A 24,684-nucleotide genomic window follows, 5' to 3' on the forward strand; every position below is an offset into this window, starting at 1 on the left:
CACAATCTGACTACACCCTACCATTACGGTCTCATCTCTCACCACCCCCTATTAATATATCCTCTGCTCTATCTATAGGAAGTGCCTTATTCTGCCCCAAATACCTCACACTCTTCTCATTGCCTTCACATCTGGTCAGTTATCATTCCCTCTACCTAGAATGTCTTCTCTCACAGGTTCCTACTCATCTTTCAAGACCCAACTCAAAAGTCACCTCCTCTGTGAAGCCTTTCTTATCTATAGAGGTGGTATACATAGCATAGAGGACTGTGGGGCCATACTACCTGAGTTCAGATCAGGGCTGACACTTCGCTGATACTCATTGGTGTAACCATGCCAACTGTTAAAACACAGAACTATTTCTATACTGGTCAGCAGGCAGTTTGCTGCCCTGAGTCCCTCAGTTGTCCCCCTCAGAACCTACAACATTTCCCCACAATCTGAAGATCAAAGCCTGGCACAACATGGAGCCTCTCCAGGGCCACAGTTCCAAAGCTATGGCCACATCAGTTCTGACGATACAGTATGTATAACAATTTGAACACTACTCCTAATCCCCAAAGACCAGCTCTGCCTCTCATTAGCAAAACATGGGAAGTTATTTCTTATCTGTAAAGTAGGGACGTTAGTACTGATCTTGCGAAAATTAAATGAGTTAATACACAAAGTGCTTCGATCACTGTCTAAGCACTAAATAAATGCTAGCCATTTTTTTCCTTTTCATCACCATCACTGCCATTTACTGAATGCTTTCTCGGTCCCAAGAAATTTCAGTATGACTTGTCCAAGTTCACACAACTGTTTAGAGCAGTCTTTCTTGGTACTGGTAGAGGTTTTCCCAACAGTAGTGGCTGCAGGACTTCTAGGTTGGAGGAGCTTAGGAATGAGTTTTATTTATACTGGGGAAGGAGGCTTTAGGGGACTTCCTCTTCAGAGAAGACCACTATACTATACCTCTGAACCCCCCATTATACACACAGACAGTTGCTTGCACAACTCTGGGTCTGTGCTTCTCAAATTATGTTCCAATGAGCTCTCTTAGGGGATTGGGGGGCAACCTTGCTGGGGGGACTGCAAGGGGCAGGGGCAGAATGGGGTCAGGTAAGAAGGGGGCCCATCCTACCACCTGCTGCAACCAGAATTATTTCATATTAGTCTGTTTTACAATATTGGGTTTTCAAGTAAGCTTTCTTCGGAATAAAGAGCACTGTGACTAAGAAAAATAAAATAAAACAATTCAAAACCATTGCTGTAAAAACCTTTTAAGCAGCCAGGCTCCTAACACGTTGAGATGTCAAAGAATTTGTAACTATGGGTACATGGCAGTTTTATCACTGAGTTTCCCATGACCCTACTTTACACCTTCCTCCCAAATTTACCCTGTGTTTTCTTGCTTTTAATTGAAGTATAGGTGACATACAATACTACATTAGTTTCAGGTGTATGACCTGAAACTAGTGATTCAACATTCACATACATTACAAAATGCTCACCATGGTAAGTGTAGTCACCATCCGTCACCATACAACGTCATTACAATGCTATTGACTATACTCCCTATGCTGTACTTTACGTCCCTGTGACTTATTTATTTTGTAACTGGAAATTTGTGCCTTTTAATCCCCTTCACCTATTTTGCCCTTCCCTCCACCCCCTCCCCTCACTAGTTTGTTCTCCATATTTATGAATCTGTTTCTATTTTGTTTTTTTTATTTTTTTAAGATTTATTATTCTGAGAGAGTGAGAGAGAGAGAGAGAAAGAGAGAGAGAAAGAGAGCACAAGCTGGGGAAGCGGCAGATGGAGAAGCAGGCTCCCCACTGAGCAGGGAGCCCAATGCGGGGCTTGATCCCAGGACCCCGGGATCATGACCTGAGCCAAAGGCAGACGCTTAACCAACTGAGCCACCCAGGTGCCCCCTGTTTTGTTTTTTTTAGATCCCACAGATAAGTGAAATAATACAGTATTTGTCTTTCTCTGACTTATTTCACTTAGTATAAGATCGTATAGGTCCATTCATGTTGTCACAAATGTAAGATTTTATTCTTTTTTATGGCTAAGTAATATTCATGTGTGTGTGTATGTGTATACACCACATCTTCTTTATTTATTCATCCATCAGTGGACACTTAGGTTGCTGATTCTGTGCTTCTAAATCTCTACCCCATGCCCCCAGCAAGTGTTTACCCAGTGTCCGAGCTTCTTCATATAGAGGGCCAGGAGGAAGGAGCCAGCAGCTAGTTTGGAAGCCCTCTCCTGGACATAGTCGTATTCCTGCAGAGTCATCTCACAGATGAAGCGGGACAAAGTCAGTGTCTTCATGTTGGCACGGAGACACTGAGGGTAGCAAGAAGACTGGCTCAGCAATCAATTCAGAAAAGCAGCACCTAGCAGAAGACCCACTGTACCCACTCTCTCCAGTTATCCCACTTCAGGCCTAAATGGCTCTCTGTCTGAACAATTTACCTCTCTTGCTACCATGACTCACACTAAGGACCCTACCCCCAAAAGCACAGACTCTTTCAGGCAGGGATTCTGAAATCGGCCAGTGGGATTTGCTACCTCTAGAGTTTTTAATCAAATTATCAAGTACCCTTGTGGTACCCTCCCCCACATCCCCTTTCTTTGCAAGTTATCCTTTGAAGAGCTGAAACTCTCTAACTATAACTTTGCCCCTGGCTCCACCCTAGAAATATTCCATGCTCCAAAAGAATTTCCCTTTTCTTGTTTGAATCTTTTTTAAAAATTATAACCTATAACACACACATAGAGGAAAGTACACAAGTGTACTTGTAGAATACAATAAATAATTATAAAGTGACCTCCCCTGTAACCAACAGTCAGATGATGGAAGAGAACTTTACCAGCATTTCCCCCTAACTTCCCACGTGTCCCTTCCTGATCAAAGACTCTTCTTCCCCTCCCTTACACTGCCTTCACCTCAAAGCATAAAGGTACACCATGAAAATCTTCAATTCTGTTCCCCCCCACACTTCATAAAGGTGGTCAGTCTAGGAGGGTGGGCTGAAGAAGAAATTCCCGTCCCCTGTTGCCCCTTTCCCTTTTCCTACCATTCAAGCAGCTACTCTGGGTATGGAGGGGACTAACCCAGTAGTGGGAGAATGAGGATGTGCCTCCTCCCTCTTACCCTAGCATATCTGCGCAGGAAATGATAGGCGATGGGAATGTTGATATCAAATTTGAGAGTTTGCAGGATGCTGATTTCCATGGTGAGCATCTCATCTCGCTGATAAATATCATCACAGATGTATAGGAAGTCATCTACACAAGGTGGGCAGGACTCCTATGGGTGGAGACGAGAGAGAGTCACCAACAGGCAAAGAGAGCCCACTCCTCTCTGCTTTGAGATAAAAGGCAGTGGGGGAAAGAAGTGAAAGATAGGAGGCAATAACATTTCCCAGCATAAACCTTCAAGGTCGCTCTGAGAGCAACCTTCTGGTTGATTTGAGTGGCCCATGTGAAAAACAAAATCAGAGACATAGGAGACATCTGCCCCAAAACTGCACCACTGGAGAGAGAATCGGGCCTTGTGGGGTAGATTCTTACACTATTCGGAGTGGCATAATATGGCACAGGAACCAGTAGCAATGATCTCTCTTCTATTTTTTTAAATATTTATTTATTTGAGAGAGAGAGAGCACAAGCAGGGGGAGTAGTAGAGGGAGAGGGAGAAGCAGACTCCCTGCTGAGCAGGGAGCCCGATGCAGGACTCAATCCCAAAACCTTAGGATCATGACCTGAGCCAAAGGCAGATGCTTAACCAACTGAGCCACCCAGGCGCCCAATGATCTCTCTTTTAATGAGTGAAAGCCTGGAATGAGAAATCTAAGGCCTGCTCTGGGGGAAGGGAGGAAAGAAGACCACAGAAAGTGGAGCTAGAGATGGAAAATAAGCCGGCACATTGTTTCCCAGTCTAAGAAATGAACAAGGATGTTTGGGAAGGGGCTCTACTGGGGTGGCAGGCAGTGAGAGACAGGCAGACCAGCACAGAGAGAGCCTAAGCAGAGACTGAGGACTGCAGAGAGTGGGAGGATATGCTCAGGGACTAGACAGGGGAGATCCAGACCCAGCCAAGGGTGAGAAGGACCCCTAACCGGGAAGCACCTTAACATGTCCTGTCGTCTGCAGGGTGAACCTTGGTTTTGGGGAGAGGACTGGGAAGCAGGAAGACCCCGAATCTTTTATCCAGCTGCATCTAACTGCCCACCGCAGCGTTCTTCCCACACCTTTCTCTGTCTTTCTATTTTGAGATCTCAGACTAGACTAACCCTCTATTTTGCAGACAAGGAAATTGAGGCACATAAAGAGGAAGCAAATTACTCAAGTTCACACAGCAACCTAGCAGCAATACCAGGCCAAGAAACTCTCCCTTCCTTTGCCCTGCTCACCAGTGGTTCCTTCCTTTCTTCTCTCCTCAGACCATCTCCACACCTCCCTTTGCAAAAGTCTTTCTGTACTTCTCAATCCTGTGAGGGAAAGACACCCCTTCTCCAAAAAACATAGTGGGGGCCCTTCATCCTGATAACCAGAACAGGGTTCTGGTACTCCTGGTTCCCAGATTTGCTAAGAAGTGCCTCTTTGTACTCTGCTCTTCATTCTGCTGTTGGCCCGGGACCCCCAACTTCTTTTTAACCCTCTTGAGGCTGAGGCATGGAGGACTTAGTACCTTAGTACTTAGTACCTTGTGCTAAGCCACAAGGATAGCCCTAGGTAGGAGGAGGAAAGAGGAGGGAGAGGAGGGAGAGGAGGGAGAGGAGGGAGGCGCAGAGGGAAGGAGAGCAAAGAATGAACCAGGGAATGCCTGATCAGGGAAGGAAATGAGCCAGAGAGGGAAGCAGCAAAGGAGGGAGCAAGGGAGAGAGTGAGAGAAGAGAAAGGGAGAAAGGGAAGGAGGAGGTCAAAGAGGAAGGAAGGGACAGAGGGAGGAGGGAGGAAGTGAGTCAGGGAAGGTATGTAGGAGGGAGAGAGCCAGGGAGAGAGAGAGGGAAAGAGGATAGAAATGAGCAAGTGATAGTGGGTGGGAGGAAATGAACACTGGAGAGGAAAGGCAGTAATCAAGAGGGGGAGTTTGGAGGGAGCAGACTGTGAGGGGGAGCAAGCGAACCAGGGAGCAAGTGAGTAGGGAAGGAAGTGAACCTGAGAGGGAAATAGTGAGGAAAGGAGCCAGGGTGGGAGGGGGAAAAGAGAGAAGCAGCAAGGGAAAAAGGAGATGAGAGAAGGAAGGTGGGAAGTGGCTATAATTAGAGGGAGTCATAGTGCCAGGGTGCCAGGGAGCAAGAGTGGGTGGTAGAGAGGGAAGGAGCACATGAAGAAGGGAGAGAAGGAATGAACAGAAAAAGGAGGAGAGAGGGGATGGGAGAGGGAGGGAGTGCAGCATGAAAGGAATGAGGTGGGGAGTGAGAAGAGATGGGACAGAGGGAAGAGAGCAAAGGAAGGGAAAAGAGAGGGAAGAAAGGAGTAAGGGAGGTAGGGAAGCTGGGAGGGAAGAGGATGGAATGGGACAGAGTGAGGGAGCGTGATGGGAGGGAGAAGGTGGCAGGAAAGGAGACACAGAAGGAGGGATGGATAGAATAAGGGTGGGAGAAGGGGAGAAAGGGAACCAGGGAGGGAGGGAGGGAAAGAGAGATACAGGGAGGAAACCCAGTTTGTAGTGTATGAGCACACCAGGCAAGGATGGAAGAATGAAGGGAGGGATGAGGGAGGGATTGAGGGAAGGCTGGTAAAAGGAAGGGAGTTAGGGAGCAAGGGTGGAAGTGAAGCAAGGAGGGAAGTGAAGCAAGAGCTGCAAGAAAGTGAGGCAAGTAAGAAGCAAAAGAGGGAGGACTGGATTGAGGAAGGGAGATAAGGATCTAGGGAGGGAGGGAGGGAGTCAGGAGGGAGGGAGGCAAGAAGCAAGTTAAGGATAAAGCTGCGGAAGGAGCAAGTGAGGGAGCACAGAAACAAATCCACAGTTCTAAAGCTCTTTGAATTCAGTAAAAGTTGCTACCTCTCTGCTTCTAAACGCTAAGGTTTCACACAAGTAGCCTATCATGGAAAAATCACAGTTGAACAAGATCATTTAGCATCTGAGGAAGAGGAAAGAATCAGAGAAATGAGATGGCTTCCGGTTAGGAAAGAAAGGCCAGCAGGGCGCCTGGGTGGCTCAGTCAGTTAAGCATCCAGCTCTTGATTTCAGCTCAGGTCACGATCTCAGGGTCGGGGATCGAGCCCCGCTCAGCGGGGACACTGCTTCGGGATTCTTGCTCTCCCTCCCTCCATGCTCTCTCTCTCTCTAAGATGAATGGATAATTTCTTCAAAAAAGAAAAGAAAAGAAAAGCCAGCAACTTGCTTTTATAATGCTACTTCAAAAATAACTATTTCACCTGGACTCACTACCATCTGTACCAGGCCATGTTTTCTTAAATGTCTCCAGCACCCAGGTTTGGAATTGCTTTCTTATCTATGCAGTTCAAGACTCCACTAGGTGGAGAGGAAGTTGGTGGAAGAAGAAAAGAGTGCAGGGGTGGGTGGAGAATTATGGATCAGAAGGAAGACTCACAAAGAACAATGTATTTAACTAGGCATATGCCCACATACACATATCTTCAAAGAAGAAATGAAAGAACCCTATGGATGCCAGGAAACAAATATACCACCACTGCCACCCAACACCAGTGTCCCTGCTAGAAAAGACCGACCAAAAAAAGGTAGGAAATATTATTTGTGTGTGTGTGTGCATGTAATTATACATGCACACACACACACACACAGGTGCACATACATGCAAATGTAAGTGCATGTATATGTGCGTGGGTATATACGTGTAGATGATACATACACACATATACATACATATATGCACATAGAGGCATACAAATACATATATATCAGACTTGGGTAGAAACTTGATTAATTTTCTCCAGGCTCTCTGAACTCAGGCTCACCTCAAATTTTGCTGCAATCAGAAATGCAGTGGAACCAAGGAGTTGTAGCTTGTCCCTCTTGCATACTACCTCCATAAGGTAGTGATCCACCAGTTTCACTGCCAAGTACAGGGTCTCGTGACTCATCTCAAAGGTCATCTGGAGGAATACACAAACACGAATGTGTCATATTTTCCCACCCCAAGGCCACATCCAGTAGATCTAACTACATGGTCTGTGGCACTGAAGACAGTGGAACTACCAGACCTGGCCCACCGAGACTCAGCCAGCTATGAATGTGGGAACTGCTTCAGCTAGGTGCCTAGATCTAGATCTCCTGTGCCTTTGAGGACCCTGGCATTATCCATCCCTCCATATTTAGGTAGATGACCAGTCTTATAAATCAGAGAGAGATGAGGTGCCTGGGTGGCTCAGTCGGTTGGGCATCTGCTTTCAGCTCAGGTCATGATCCCTGCATCCTGGGATCGAGCCCCGTGTTGGGCTCCTTGCTCAGCGGGGAGTCTGCTTCTCCCTCTCTCCTGCTCGTGTGCTCTCTCTCTTTCTCTCAAATAAATAAAATCTTTAAAAAAAAGTCAGAGAGATGCTCTGCCTTCTCTATGAGTACCTTGAGTGAACACACCCTCTCCCCTTGATCTCCAGTACTTAGATTCTTGCTTTCCCCATTTGCTACTACATTATACAGTGAACTCCCCCAAAGAGATCATGTTCCTTTACCTCTAAAATACAGAGACCCGTTTATTAGTACATTCATTCATTAGTGTCTCTTCCCAATTAGATATGCCATTAGAATATACGGATTAGGAGAAAGTACCAATAGCACCATTTGGAAGTGAGCTGAGGGACTAGAGAAGACAGAATGAGATTAAAGCATTAGTAGTATAATCCTCTTTCCCTTTTTTTTCTCTTATCTATCTTTGCCTTGCCTTCACCAACTCCAAGAAACCACCTCCTGTAACTCTAGACCCAGTGTTAGTTCTGGCCCATATGGCATCTTTGTGCAAATTAGGAAAAAAAAAAAAAGTGATGTCTTCGGGTGAATGCAGCCCTGCAGGCACACATCTTATCAAGTAAACAATACCTTTATATGAATTAGCAAAAGGTACCCCTGCCTCAAGGCAGAGCAGCTCCACAGCCAGAAAGTACAGCTTGACAAATGGTATGAGCTGGATTCCATCGCCCACTTTTGTCTTGCCTAGGAACCTTGTGTAGGCACAATCTGCACTACACACAGGCGTCCTTCCCAAACCTCAGTGATGCTTCTTCCTCTCTACCCCTTAAGTTCTTAGATTCAAGAACAATAAAATCTACACTAATCCAACACTTCAACCAATGCAGGAATCTTCTCTTTAATGTCTCCACCAAATAATTGTTCAGTTCCTGCTATAGAACTCCAAATACAGCCTGATCTCTCTTTGAAGGGTTTTAATGGAAAATTTTTCCTTATACTGAGTAGAAATCGCCTTCCTGGTAAAATTCGCTTACTTCATTGGGCCTCCTTTTATGTAGGCTCCTCTTATTCACCGAAGCCTAGATGTCCAAAAAGTAGGCCAATAAGAAGCACTGGAGAAATGGATGATTATCAGAAAATGGTTGAGGGCGCCTGGGTGGCTCAGTTGGTTAAGCGACTGCCTTTGGCTCAGGTCATGATCCTGGAGTCCCGGGATCGAGTCCCACAACGGGCTCCCTGCTCGGCGGGGAGTCTGCTTCTCCCTCTGACCCTCCCCCATCCCATGCTCTCTCTCTCAAATAAATAAATAAAATCTTAAAAAAAAAAAAAGAAAATGGTTGAATACATCAGTCAGCAATAGATGCATTAAATTTTTAAATAACAGAAATACCAAGAAGCTGTTCTTACTGTTCCTGGGATATGGCCTTGGATTTTCTCAGCAATCCATCCTTACCGGTTTCCTACTGCAATGTAATAAATTACCACACACTTAGTGGCTTAAAACAACACAAATTCATTATCACAGATCTCGAAGTCAAAAGTGCAAAATGGGACTCACTGGGCTAAAAAAAATCAAGGTGTTAACAGGGCTGCGTTTCTTTCTAGAGGTTCTAGCAGAAAACCCTTCTTCTAACTTCTACAAGCTGCCCACATTCCTTGGTTTGTGGTCCCTTCCATCCTCAAGGCCAGCAATGGCCAGCAGAGTCTTTCTCACACTGCATTACTCTCTGCCTCCCTCTTCCACATTTAAGAACTCTTGTGATTACACTGGGTCCACTTGGATAATCCAGGATAGTCACTGTATCTTAAATTTGGCTGACTGCAATCTTAATTCCATATTCTATTTTAATTTCCCTTTGCCATGTAAAATAACTTATTCATAGATTCTGGGAATTAGGATGTGAACATTTTATTCTGCCTACCACATTTTCCAGAGGAATGTCATAAGAAAGAGATGGAGAGAGTTCATGCAGATGAATGACTACCACCATAAGTATCAAGAAATCGAGGTCAAATAATTACCAAAAAAAAGACAGTAAGAATGGAAAGTAGCAGTTCTCTGAGGATGATACCTCTATGAGTAAATGACAAAACCAGTGCTTGCATAGCTTCTTTCCAGTACATCTCATAGGCACTTGGCCACCCATGTAACATGTTGTTAAGAAATGGTTAACATCTAACATGTGGGTAATATCTGAATGAATGGCTGAAATTCGGAGTCAATAAATATTTGAATTAGCAGCAGGGTCAGTGATAGCAATCTTCCTTCTTTGAATGTAAGACAGTACTCTTCTAACATAATTCTACCACTCGGGACTACACAGAGCAAGTCTAATTATTCTCGTGACAGCCCTTCAGCTACTGAAGACATTTACCATGTCTCCTATAAATTTCCATTCTAGACCAAATAACTTGACTTCCTGTAACTATTCTTCACATGATACAGTTTTCTGTCCCCTCAGCATCAGGCTCCACATAAGGAGCCTGACTTTGTGCCAGTTAGAGAAAAGTGGCAGGGCTCTAGATAATTCAAGCAGCTACAACACCCTTCTAATTCTTCATAAATGATTATGCTCCTTAACTGGGGATGGGTAAGAAGGAACAAAAGGGAAGTAATAAATAAATAAATAACTATAGAAATTATAAAGAGTACTCTTAGTCTCAAAGGAGGAAACAAATTTGACAAAATTTATCTCAAATTCCAAAACTCAAAGACCATCTTCTGCAAAGATGAATAAATGGAGAAAATAACCCATTTACATGAAAAATAACAAGCAATTTTTCAAGGAGAAATGTTCTGAGAAACCAGAGCAAGTGTCTACTTATGAAAGCTTTTCACTTCAAAGAACTGAAATAAACTTAAAAAGTATACTCCCCACAAGATCTGAGAGAACACTGAATCTATGAAAAGAGAACACTCTGAGATCCAGAAAGACTGGTTGCTGATGAAAAAGCAATTACTTAATTAAAAAATGTAATAGGGGAAGTGAATAGGACATTCAGTTATGACAAAAATCAAATCAATATTTCAAAGGCTGCTTTAAGAAATTCTCCCAGAACTGAGAGGTAAGAGAGAGTTGAAGATAATGAATGAAAACCTGAGACACAAGAACAAATTCTGGAGATACACACACACACACACACAGAATGAGATAAGAGGCCAAAGAGAGATAATGATAAAAATTTCTCTGAGCCAGTCTCTCCTCCAGCCATCCAAGATGCTGAAAGGAAAGAAGGCTAAGGGGAAGAAGGTGGCCCCTTGGCAGGAAGCCAAGGTGGTGGTCAATCCCCCGTTTTAGAAAAGGTCCAAGAATTCTGGCATTGGACAGGACATCCAGCCCAAAAGGGACTCACCCACTTTGTCAAATGGCCCTGCTACATCAGGCTGCAGCGGCAAAGGGGTATTCACTATAAATATCTAAAAGCCCCTCCTATGATTAACCAGTTCACCCAGGCCTTGGACCACCAAAGAGCTACTCAACTGCTTAAGCTGGCCCACTAATACAGACCAGAGACCAAGCAAGAGAAGAAGCAGAGATTGTTGGCCCAGACTGAGAAGAAAGCTGCTGGCAAAGAGGATGTCCCCACTAAGAAGTTGCCTGTCCTTCCAGCTGGGGTTAATACTGTCACCCCCTTGGTGGAAAACAGGAAGCCTCAGCTGGTAGTGATTACACATGATGTGGATCCCATTGAGCTGGTTGTCTTCATGCCTACCCTGTGTCATAAGATGGGGGTTCCCTACTGCATTATCAAGGGGAAGGCCAGGCTGAGATGTCTGGTCCACAGGAAGACCTGCACCACTGTCGCCTTCCTACAGGCTAACTCAGAAGACAAAGAAGCTCTGGCTAAGCTGGTGGAAGCTATTAGGACCAATTACAATGACGGGTATGATGAGATCCACCATCGCTGGAGAGGCAAAGTCCTGGGTCTAAAGTTGGTGGTTCACATTGCCAAGTTGGAAAAGGCAAAGGCTAAAGAACTGGGACCAAACTGGGCTAAGGGTATGCTGTTGAATTTTCTGAACATAAAAGTAATAAAAATTATCTTTCAAAAAAATTTTCTCTGAGCCAAAGAAAGATTGAATCTTCAGACTAAAAGAACTCACAATATACTGGACAAAATTAAGGAAAACATATCTACATCTAGAAATGTCAAAAATAATTATTTGTAGGGAAGGTAATGTATTAAACAATAATAATATGGATCTAAAAGTCTCAGTTATCTTGACTAAAAATAGAAGCAGAAATAAACTAAAAGTGTGCAAATTATCTCATCATACTCCAGAGGCAATTAATAGATAAGGTTCACTAGAGAGGCTGATTAAATAATGGGCTATATACATATAATAGAATATTATGCAACACTTTAAAAGAATAAGGTAGATCTATAATTATATGGAAAGATTACTAAGACATTCTTAAAAGAGCAAGATGCAGAGCAATGTGTACAGCATGACCTATTCATAACAAAAATATCATAAAACCCACACTCATTAAAAAGCTGCATTTTTATGCCTATATGTGTGTACATTCATGCATTACTCATAAAATTTAAGATTTTTTAAAATTTTATTTTATTTTGTTATGTTAGTCACCATACAATACATCATTAGTTTTTGATGTGGTGATCCATGATTGTTTTCGTATAACACCCACTGCTCCATGTGGTATGTGCCCTCCTTAATACCCATCACCAGGCTAACCCATCCCTCACCCCCTCCCTGGTGTGTTTCTCGGATTTTTAAAGAAAAGATAGTCAAAACTTAATAAAAGTGATAACATACACATAAAAGGATCTGGAAGGATACACACTAAATTATTTATAGCTGTTATCTCTGAGGAATAAGAAGAAAACGGTTGATTTTATTCATATACATATACACAAATATATATGAATACATACACACCTTATAAATATATATTAATTGATAGTTTAAAAAATTGTACGGGGCAGAGGATTTAAGGTGAGATGGAGGGGGTGAAGAAATGCCAGGAGAAATAAACTAAACAATGATTGTGGATGGTTACCCCACTGCTCTTAGACTTTGCGAAGTAAAGCAGAAAAATAAATTAGCATATAAATTATATAATTATTAAATCAAAATTAATTGATATAATGATCTTTTGTATTCTAGAGAATACCTGTTTTCTACAAACATCAGTGAATCATTTATAAAAACCCATTATATCTGAAGCCATGAAGAAAATCTCATTAACTTAAGAAAAACAGAAATTATCATTCAGGTCACATTCTCAACACACAGTACAATAAATTTAGAAATTGGCAATAAAAGGATAAACCAAACAAACTAAAGAAAAGAAAAGCATTTGAAAAAAATGGTAAGCACTATTCTTAAAGAAAAAACAAAACCTAGGTCAATAAGGAAATAAAAATTGCAATCACAGATTACTGAGAAAAAAACAAGACAGCTACAACACTATCTTTCAAAATTAATGGAATGTAATCAGAACTGTTACTTAGAAGAAAATGTATACCTTTAAAGCTTTTATTCTGAAGTCAGAAATAATTAAAATAGACTAAGCACACATTTTAAGAAGCTAAGGAAGACAACAGAATAAACCTTAATAAACTAAGAGTAAATTAACAAATATTAAAGCAGATGTCAATAATTTTTTTAAAAAAGAAAAGCTATATAAATATATCCATGAACTGGTTCTTTGACCAGAAAACTGAATGAAACTCCTGCAAGGAACACTGAAGACAGCATGCACATGTATGCAAACACATGAAAGCAAGCTAACACATCACACACATTTTAAATGAAAAAATAATTACAAAGAATTATAAAAGAATACCATGTATAGTCTATGACAGTAGCTGTGAAAAACCAACAAAATGAATGAATTTTAAATACGATATAAACCACAAAAATGACTCAAGAAGAATAATAAATCCTTAGCAGGCCAATAATCATCAATGTTATTAGAGTTATCAAAGAATGACACACATAAATGGCACCATGCATCAATAAGTTCATGGGCCAGTTCACCAAGGAAAATAATTCCTGTGTTAATACTATAGGAAAATTTTTCTAGTTATGTTAGGCTAGAACAGTCCTAGTACCACAACTTAATAAAGACAGCACCAAAAACTTACAAAGGAATCTTATTTGTGAATATAGAAGCAAAAATTCTAAATAAAGTATAAGCAATCAAATCCAACAGTAAATTAAATAAACCATGACTAAGTTCAGCAACGTAGATGAATACAAAGTAAGTACAGAGTATGGTGACTAACATAGCATAATAAAATTAAAAAAATAAGTACAGAAAAATATTAATTGCTTTCTCAATATATGAATAAATTTAAGAATTAAAGAAAAAAGGATAATATTCATAACATTAAAAAAATTCCTCAATACCCAAGAAAAACCTTTCAAGTCAGCGAGCCCAATATGAAAAGAATCTTTTAAAACTTAAAATTACAAAAGAAGATCTGTAAATTCTCCCTGAATTAATCCCAACAGGTTATTTTTGAAAAGCTGACAAAACTATTCTACCGCTCACCTGGAAGAATTACTGTGTGAGAACCATGAATATTTTGTAAAGTAAGTAATGAGGAAATAAATGTGTTACAAACCATAATAATAAAAACAGCATACTACTGATATTAGAATAGACAAATGTACTAAGGAATAGAATTGGAAAGACCATAAACAAACCCAAGTATATGTGATTAAAGATTAAGAGGGACAAACTTCCAGTTATAAAACAAGTAAGTCACACAGGTGAGAAGTGGAGCATAGGGAATACAGTCAATAATACTGTAATAATGCTGTATGGCAACAGATGGTAACTACACATCGTGGTGAGCATGGAGTAATGTACAGAATTGTTGAATCACTATGTTGCACATCTGAAACTAATATAACACTGTATGCCATCTATACTTCAATTATAAAAAAATATGTCAATTCAAACCAGTGGATAATGAAAACCAATAAATGGTATTAGAATAACTGGATAATCATTAGGGTAAGGTGTATAGGTGCTGACACCAAAATCAAAATAAATTCCAGACAAAGATTTAAAAATGTGAACATGAAACTATAAATGTTCTAGAAAAAATTCAGAGAAATATTTAAATTATTACTGGATAAGACTTTTCTAACCAAGAAACAAATCTTAAAACCATAAAGAAAAAAACTGATGGACCTAACTACTTAAAATGCCAATGCTACTGTACATCAACTTAAAAAAACATATTAAAATTTTTCATTTATCAGATGGCAAAAAATAGAACACTCTATTTTGCTAAGACTATGAGAAAATCACTTTTCTTCAGTATAAATACAATGGGCATGATATTTCAGAATAGTACCTATATGTACAAAAATTCTAAATGTGCATTGCTTTGATCTAATACTTCTATTCCTAGTAATTTAATACAGAAAAACAACAGTACAGTCATGAACCATGGAAGCATATGCATGTTCCCTATAGGGTTATTTCTAAGAGCAAAATTTAGAAATAACCTAAATGTCCATTAATAGGGGGCTGGATACATAATGACAGTTGAAGAACAGAATACTATGTAGTCAACATAAATGATATAGAAATATATCAATTTATCTGGAAAGATGTCACAATTACATGAACATGGTTACAAAAGAAAAAAAGCAAGTCACAAAACACTATAAAGAGGATATAACTAATCTCCAATGTGTATGTTCCTAGCAGATTTTCAAAATACACAAAGCAAACAATGACAAGACTGAAAAAATATATAAATTCACAATTATAATTGAAAATTTCAGTACTCTTCTCAACAACAGAATTAGTACACAGAAAAACAGCAAGGATAATGAAGAAATTAACAACATTAACCAACTGGATCCAATGGACATTTATCGAACACTCCATCCAACAGCAACAGAATACACATTTTCTCAAGTGCACTTGGAACATTCAACAAGACAGACCACATCTAGGTATTAACCCTTTACATTTTTAAAGAATTAAAATAATACATAGTGTTTTCTTTGACCACAATGGAATTAAACTAGAAACTGATAACAGAAAAATAACAGCAAAAACTCCAAACACTTGGATATCAAATGACAAACTTCTAAATAGTCCAAGGATCAAAGAGGATGTCTCCCAAAATTTGTGGCATGCAGCTAAAGCAGTGCTTAGGGAGAAATGTATAGCATTAAATGCTTCTATTAAAAAAGAAGAAAGGTCTTAAATCAATAACCTGAGCTTCCACCTTAAGAAACTAGAAAAAGAAGAGCAAATTAAACCCAAAGCAAAAGGAAACTATAAAAATTGGAGCAGATACCAATAAAACTGAAAAGAGAAAAACAGTAAGAAAATGAATGAAATGAAAACCTGGTTCTTTGAGAAGATCAATAAAATTGATAAGCTTCTAGCAAAATTGATAAACAAAAAGAAGACACAAATTACCAAATATCAGGAATGAAAGAGTGAATAATAAGGGAATACAGGAACAACTCTATGCATATAAATTAGACTTAGATGAAATGGACCAATTCCTTGAAAACCACAAACCACAAATCAAGTCACCTGAAACAAAACAGGTAACTTGAGTAATCTTATAACCATTAAAGAAATTATATTCTTAGTTAAAATCCTTCAGGAAAAAGAAAAAAAAACTTCAGGCACAAATAACTTCACTTGTGAATTCTACAGAACATTTAAAGAATAAGTAACATTAATTCTACACATCTCTTCTAGAAAAGAGAAGAGGGAGATACTCTCAAATTATTTTATAAAGTCAGTATCATCCTCATACCAAAACCAAAGACAGTACAAAAATACAAAAAGAATACTACAGAGAAACGCCCATCATAAACACAGATACAAAAATCCTCAACAAAATATCAGCAAATAAAATCCAGCAATATTTAAAAAGAATAATACACCAGGACCAAGTGGGATTTATCCCAGGAATGAGGCTGCTTCAATATTTGAAAATCAATCAACATAATCTACCATATTAATAGTCTAAAACAAATAAAATTGTATAAACAGATGCAGATGGAAAAAGCATTTTACAAAATTCAACATCCATTCATGATAAACATACATCAGCAAACTAGGAATGGAAAGTAAATATCTCAACCTGATCAAGGGTGTCTACAAAAACTCTACAGTTAAGATCATACTAATGGTCAAAGACTAACTGCTTTCTTCCTAAGATCAGGAACAAGGCAAGGTTGTCCACTCTCACTGTTGCTATTCAACATAATAGAAGTCCTATGCAGTGGAATAAAACACAAAAATGAAAGTAAAAGCATGCACATTGGAAAGGAAGAAATAACACTGTCCCCATTTGCAAATGGCATAATTGTCTATGTAGCTAATCTCAAGAAATCTATAAAAACAAAAGAACTCCTAAGAATTAATAAGTTTTAGCAAGGTCATAGAATACAAGGTCAGTACACAAATATCAATATTTCATACTAGTAGTATACAAATGGAAAACTACATTTTTAAAAATATCATTTACAATACTACACCTGAAACTAATGATGTACTATATGTTGGCTAGTTGAATTTAAATTAAGAAAAATATCATTTACAGTAGCTCCAAGAAAAGAAAATATTTTGGTATAAATCTAACAAAACATGTATAGGATCTATACGGTAAAAAGATAGAAATCAAAGAAAACCGAAATAAACGAAAGACATACCACATTCGTGGGTATGGAAGATTCAACACAGAAAAGATCTTAGTTCTCTTCAAATTCACCTATAGATGTGTGTTGATGGTCCGCAAGACCACCCCAAGGTACAATGATTCCTAGTCAGAGGACTCAGCATATAGTCATACTCATGGCTATGATTTATTATAACAAAAGACAGAAAGCAAAATCAAGTAAATGAGAACATGGGCAAAACTTGCCAAAAACAAGAAACAAGCTTTCAAGAGTCTTATTCCAATAAAGTCAGTCGCTCAGGATGCACTTAGTTCCTCCAGGAATTAGATGTGACAATACATGTAAAGTGCTGTCTACCAGGGAAACTCAGTGCCTAAGATTTTATTGGGAGCTAGTCACGTAAACACTCTCTGCCTAGCATGTACCAAAATTTCAGACTCACAAACGGAAAGCAGGTGTTCAGAATAAACCACATTGCTTTTTTTTTTTTTTACTAATATATAATGTATTATTTGTTTCAGGAGTACAGGTCTGTGATTCATCAGTCTTACACAATTCACAGCGCTCACCACAGCACATACCCTCCCCAGTGTTCATCACTAAACCACACTGTTAATACAAAGAGTTTAGGCACAGTTATCATTAAGGGAGGGTTTTATAGCAGTGTAGGGAACTGTTTACCAGTCAACTTCTCAGATGCCCAGACATGGGCCAACTTTGCAAACAGGACTTTCTAAGGATAGCAGTATTTGGCCTGTTAACTCTTTTCTGCACAAGATGTAACTCAATTCCAATTGAGGATTTTTTTGTAGATATAAACAAACTGATTCTAAAATTTATATAGAAAAGCAAATGAACTAGAATAACTAAAACAATTATGGAAAAAAAAAAAGAATGGAGCTGGACGGATCACATCACCAAGTTTTAAGACCTACTATAAAACTACAGGAATAAAGACAGTGTGATATTGGCAAAGTGACAGACACAGAGATCAATAAAATAGAATAAAGTATAGAAATAAGTATAGAAATAGATCCACACAAATAAGGTCAATAGATTTTTGGCAAAGATGCAAAAGCAATTTAGTAGGAAAAAAGTATATTTTCCCACAAATGGTGTTAGAACAAATGGAGATACATATGCAAAAAAAAATGAACTTTGACCTCAAAAACCTCATACTATACAAAAATTAACTCAAAATGGATTACAGGGGCGCCTGGGTGGCTCAGACGGTTAAGCATCTGCCTTCAGCTCAGGTCATGATCCCAGCGTCCTGGGATCGAGCCCCGCATCGGGCTCTCTGCTCAGCAGGAAGCCTGCTTCTCCCTCTCCTATTCCCCCTGCTTGTGTTCCCTCTCTGTCTCTATGTCAAATAAATAAAATTTCTTTAAAAATCTTTAAAAAACGGATTACAGATTTAATGTTAAAACTATGAAACTTTCAGATAAAATATGAGAAAATATTCATGACCTAGGTTCAGGCAGAGAATTCTTAAAAAGCACAATCCATAACAGAAAACACTGAAAAACTAGACTATCAAAATTTAAAAAAAAGAAAAAAATTTTGCTCTAAGACCCAAATAAGAGAATAAAAAGGCTACAGACTGGTAGGATATATTTGTAAATCACATATCCAACACAGAATTTGTATCCAGAATATGTAAAGAACTCTCAATAACTTGACACAAAGAAAATATACTATATATTGGCTAATTGAACATAATAAAAAAAAAAAACTACCCATTTAAGAAATGGGCAAGACTTAAGACACCTGACCAAAGAGAATATATGGATGACAAGTAAGTATGATGTTCAACATTATTAGCCCTTGAGGAAATGCAAATTAAAACTATGGTGAGAGGGGCGCCTGGGTGGCTCAGTCGTTAAGCGTCTGCCTTCGGCTCAGGTCATGATCTCAGGGTCCTGGGATCGAGCCCCACATCGGGCTCCCTGCTCAGCGGGAAGCCTGCTTCTCCCTCTCCCTCACTTGTATTCCCTCTCTCGCTGTGTCTCTCTCTGTCAAATAAATAAATAAAATCTTTAAAAAAAAAAAAAACTATGGTGAGACTCCTCTACCCACCTATTAGATGGTTAAAATTAAAAAAATACTAATACCAAGTGCTGGCAAGGATACAGAGCAACCAGAACTCTTACGTACTACAGGTGGATCTCATGGGAATTATGGTGAATGATAAAAGTCAATCTCAAAAGGTTATGTACTGTATGATTTCATTTATATACCATTTATGAAATTACAAAGATATAGATGTGAAAACAAATTAGGAGTTCCCAAGAACAGGAAGGTGAGGGGAGGAAGACGGCTGTTGCTATAAAAGGGTAACATGAGGGATCCTTGTAGTAATGGAACAGTTGTGTCTCAACTGTGGTGGTAGTGCTTACAAAATTTTTATGTTTGATAAAACTATACAGACAAAACACACACAACAAATAAATGTAAAACTTATGAAATTTAAATAAGGCCTGTAGACCTTAATTATGACACTATAGTATAGTTATGCGAAATGTTACCATCAGGAGAAAGTAGGTGAAAGTTACACAGGACTTCCCTATACTGTTTTTTGCAATTTCTTATGAATCTTATTTCAAAACAAATGTTAAAATTTCGTAGAACTATATACCCAAAAGTCCAATTTACCATTTAAAAATATGAAAATTAAAGTTATAAAAACACTATATATGTTTTCTAGAACTGTGATTCTCTATCAAAAGGTGTACATTAACATCACTTGTGGAGGGGTGCCTGGGTGGCTCAGGTGGTTAGGCATCTGCCTTCGGCTTGGGTCATGATCTCGGGGTCCTGGGATCAAGCCCCACATTGGGCTCCCTGCTCAGCAGGGATCCTGTTTCTCCCTCTGCCTGCCACTCCCCCTGCTTGTGCTCTCTCTCTCTCTCTGACAAGTAAAATCTTTAAAAAAAATCACTTGTGGAGCTTTATAAAAATATATGTGCCTCTTTACCCAAAAAACACAAAAACACTAATTCAAAGGGATACATGCACCCCTATGTTTACTGCAGCATTACTTACAATAGCCAAACTGTGGAAGCAGCCCAAATGTCCATCGATAGATGAATGGATAAAGAAGATATGGTATATATACACAATGGAATATTGTTCAGCCATAAAAAAGGATGAAATCTTGCCGTTTGCAACAACATGGATGGAGCTAGAGGGTATGATGTTAAGTGAAGTAAGTCCATCAGAGAAAGACAAATACCATATGATCTTACTCATGTGTGGAATTTAAGAAACAAAACAAAAGAATAAAGGAAAAAGAGAAAGACAAACCAAGAAACAGACTCTAACTATAGAGAACAAACTGATGGTTACAAGAGGGGAGGTGGGTGGGGGGGATGGGTGAAATAGGTGATGGGGATTAAAGAGTACACTTATCATGATGAATAAAATAAAGTAATAAAAAATTCTTTTTAAAAAAACAGAAAAAATATATATGTGCCTGGGCCACACCCCCACAATTCTGATTTGATAGTATGGGATGGGACCTGGGCATCTGTGATTCTATGATCCATGCACTAGAGGTACACCCCCCTAAAGTAGATGACCACCACTTAAAGTGGAGGAATAATATACACACACAAATATTAACTGTGGTTGTGAGTTGTGGGATCACAGGTAATTATAATTTATTACTTTGCTATAACAAATGTGAGTTTCTGTGCAATAAAAATAACAACAAAAGCTTTTTAAAAAAAGATTCAGTTCATCATTCCAGCTAGTAGAGATATTTTATCTCTGATATCCATTTATTTCCTATCCCTATTCCTAGTCTCACGCCATGCAATATTTGATGAGTTTATCTTTTCTGTTCTCATTTACATCACTAATAAAAATGTTGATTAGAACAAAGTCCACTGGCAATCTTCTAGAAGTCTCCTTCTAGCTTAATAATGATCAGCAATCTTTGGGATCAGCTTTACTTACATAAGATCTACCCAAATTCTACTCTTTTTTAAAAAAAGATTTATTTATTTATTTACTTACTTACTTATTTATTTGAGAGGGTGGGGGAGAGAGGGGCAGAGGGAAAAGGAGAGAGAGAATCTCAAGCAGACTCCCAGCTGAACGCGGAGCCCAAGGCAGGGCTTGATCTCACCATCCTGAGATCATGACCTGATCCAAAACCAAGAGTTGGACACTGAACTGATTGAGCCACCAAGGCACCCCCAAATTATACTCTTATCTATTATTATTTTTATAAGATGAGAGGCATTTTCATGGTTTACTGATATCCAAATAAATCGTGTCTACCATATTTTCCTGGTCTGTTACTTCAAAGTGACCCTGAACCACTCCTCTGGTACTCAATAAAGGATATTAAACTATATTACCTTTTCTTCCTAATTATATAGTTAAGACTCTTCTGGGCATAGCCTATGCCTTATATTTTCTTGCAAACCATTCAATTCCATTCATTCAACAAATATTTATTGACACTCCACTATGTGCCAGGTACTATTCTGGACTCTCCTTCCTTTGTGTAAAATGATAATTAAGTATTCATAGCACTAGTCCCTCAACATCCAACCCTGGACAAATAGCTACCTGCCATGTCTGGTCCTGCCATGTCTGCCACACTGTCCCTATCACCGATCTCACCCAAAGCTTGAAAAGACTTTGTCACTGACCCCTATCCAAATCACTAAATAGACTTTTACAAAATTTTGAGAATGATTAAACTACCATACCATCGTTGCCTCTTTTAGAAATAGTCTCTCCTTCCGCTGGGTTCTCACAGTATCTTATGTATAACATTCTTACAGTACCTAGTATATTCTACTTTTTATTGTACTCATATCTGTCTGCATGTCTTATCTTGCCCCCTAGATCATAAGCTCCCTGAAGGCAGGAACCATGGCTCAGCTCTGTAGACCCAGAAAATTTTTACCATGTCTGGCATCTGGTGATACTGAATGAAAATCAATAAAGAGAAGAGCAGCCCCTTAAAGCAGCAGTTGTCAGGCTTACCTGCACCTCTACCAACCAGTCCACAAGAATGGCCCTCATGCAACTGCTGATGTCAGTCTGCCTGTTCATGTATTTTTTAAGTATGAACTTTTCCTGGCAGCAATAAAAAAGAAATATTAATCCATAAACTCTTCTTATCGTTCAAAAATTGTAACTTAGGAAAAAAATACTTGCAACTAACATCTCAGAAAAAGAAACTGTAACAACATAATTAACTTCTTCAGTTCTAACTCATTATTTTCAGCTGGTATCAGGGGCCAATCAAAGTCTCCTTTTCCAGACAAGTTCCAGTTATCCTTGGGAAATGGATGCACGTCATATTCAAGCGTCAGGGTGGATATGGAGGAGTCCAGGGGGAATATGGAATATGGGCAGGAACACACCTATGACTATAGATGAATACCAAAGAGGTTCTGCCCCTTCTTTGCAATTCAATCTAAAGCACAATGCCATGCTGTGTAGAGCAGTGGTTCGCAAACTTTAACACATATACCACCTGGGGATCTTTAAAATTCACATTCTAATTTAGAAGGTCTGGGTGGGGCTAGGTTTCTGCATTTCTAACAAGATCACAAGTGAAACTGACACTGCTGAGCTAAGGCCCATACTTGTAGTATAACAAAATTATCTCTTACTTCCTCCAAGCTACGCTAGAAAAAGTGAAGGGTCTGGAGTCAGTAAATCAAATGTTACGTCTCTAAAGACAAGATATTCATCCTCCCTCTTATGCATGGCCTGCTAAAATTTTAGTTGGTAGATAATCTTGGTCCCATCTGTTCCATTTAGAGAGAGAAGAAAATTTGGAATCAACGAATTTTAGTGGTCAAGGAGACTGGCTGATTTTAAAGGAGGAAGAAAATGTCACCAGGTTGGAGAGTGATTCTACATATGATGCCAGAAACTTGCATAGGGAAGGGAAAAGATCTCAAAGAACAGCCACTCAGAAGACGACTACTATTTTTGTGTCTGAGACTGTCTCCTCAACAATTAGAGGCACAGGCTTATGGTCTTCAAGGTAATCAGACTTTTAGCCCATATCCCAGCTCTACCATATACTAGTTGTGTGATTCTGAGCAGTTTCTCCAATCTATAAAAAGGAGATAATACATACCATCATAAAGTTATCAGGAGAATTAAACAAGATAATGTCTATAAACCCCTTAGCCTCAATGTCCCTAACTTATGGTAAGCTACCAGTTGATGTCAGTTGTTGCTGTTATTATTTTAATCATCATTATTACTTCCCGTTTCAACTTGCATTTGAAGGATGGAATCATGAAGAAATGAGACCTAGAAATCCTTCCCCTCCAACAGCCACCTACATACCTCTCTCTCTTTCATGTAACTGAAGATATCCTTGGCATATATTGGGTTGAAAAATGGATCACTGTGGTTCTTGTCAATATCCTCCAATGGGGTTACCTGCTTGGAAATCACCAAAAAGATATTAGGAGGAGAAAGATTCCAAGGAAGGCTTAGCACATACACATAAAGGATACACTTCTTTCTTCCCACTGTCATCTTCTGCTAAGGTTCCTCAAGCCTCATATATCCTGGGTCACAACAGAGCACCCCTTGGTTCTTCAATCCTCATACTGCCAAGTGACCAAGAAATGTTTAGTCCTTCTTGTACACGCCTGCTCTGCCCTAGGAACTAGGCACCATTTTTACAGGTAAGTTCAAGACTCTCCAGGAAAAACACTCTTATTTTACTATTTCAACTTATGTCACGTATCTTCTTAGGTCACTTGTTTTGTCCCAATGCTTTGATCTAACCCAATTCATCTTCTTGGTAGCCTTTTCCTCCCTTCTACACCTCTACCCAGTTTGTTTTGCCTACAAGACGGGTATTTCTCCTCCTGCTTGCCAAATCTCATTCCTTCATCCTTCCAATTTTCAACTTAAATACCATCTTCCTTGGGAGATGCCTCTGTAGACTTTACTTATCTTTGACTGGAGTCCACTGTAATGCAGATTGCAATTACTAAGAAAGGCAATTTACACACACACACACACACACACACACAATATTCCAGATCCTTGTGGGTATTCCTGGAATAAATAATTTCTAATTGTTTGGGTGTATTTCTATGCCAATCGGAAAGTCAAGAGATCCTACAAGGCCAACTTGATTTACTATAGCTTACTATATATATATCAATTGCTTAGGAAGGCAAAAAAAAAAAATCTCTTTGCTAGCAGCCACCTACAGGACAACAAAGAACACATCATCTAATTTAAGAAGAAAGAGAACAGGATACCTCCTTCTGTGACCTCTTGCCCCAAGATGAGGAAGGTTTATTGGAACTGGATTCACAAGCACTGGACTTGCTTGTGATATTGAACTTGCCCACACTGGACAGGCCTGTTCTGGGTTCGGGGGCAGTGCTGGACACATATGAGCTGGTTTCAACTTGGAGGATCAAGAAATCTTTGAAAGAGTTATCTTCCTTTTGGGTGGGATTCTCTTGCAAGGCCAATGGCTCCTTCAGGGACAACTCCTTCCCAGTGGTGGGTTTCTCATTCAAGGCAAATGTCTCCTTGACATGGAATGTCTCGTTGAGGGTAGGTTTCTCCTGAAAGGACAATGGCTCCTTGAAGAGGGTCTCCTTCTCCCTGCTGGGCTTCTCCTTCAAGGCCAAGGGC

General features: G+C 39.4%; 1 protein-coding gene and 1 pseudogene across 1 annotated transcript in view; one reads left to right on the top strand and one right to left on the bottom strand.

The window, feature by feature from the left end:
* Positions 1–24,684, bottom strand: part of CCNB3 (cyclin B3) — a 46,907-nt gene that overhangs the window by 2,110 nt on the left and 20,113 nt on the right. The window contains exons 5-10 of the mRNA XM_021678724.2: positions 24,300–24,644; positions 23,365–23,460; positions 22,039–22,131; positions 6,944–7,081; positions 3,147–3,302; positions 2,186–2,335 (exon numbers count right to left, since the gene is read on the bottom strand). Of these exons, the coding sequence (XP_021534399.1) occupies positions 2,186–2,335; positions 3,147–3,302; positions 6,944–7,081; positions 22,039–22,131; positions 23,365–23,460; positions 24,300–24,644 (978 nt within the window). The remainder of the gene's footprint in view (positions 1–2,185; positions 2,336–3,146; positions 3,303–6,943; positions 7,082–22,038; positions 22,132–23,364; positions 23,461–24,299; positions 24,645–24,684) is intronic.
* On the top strand, positions 10,595–12,555 carry LOC110570626 (annotated as a pseudogene).

This window comes from Neomonachus schauinslandi, chromosome X, assembly GCF_002201575.2.
Source record: "Neomonachus schauinslandi chromosome X, ASM220157v2, whole genome shotgun sequence".
Lineage (NCBI taxonomy): Eukaryota > Metazoa > Chordata > Mammalia > Carnivora > Phocidae > Neomonachus > Neomonachus schauinslandi.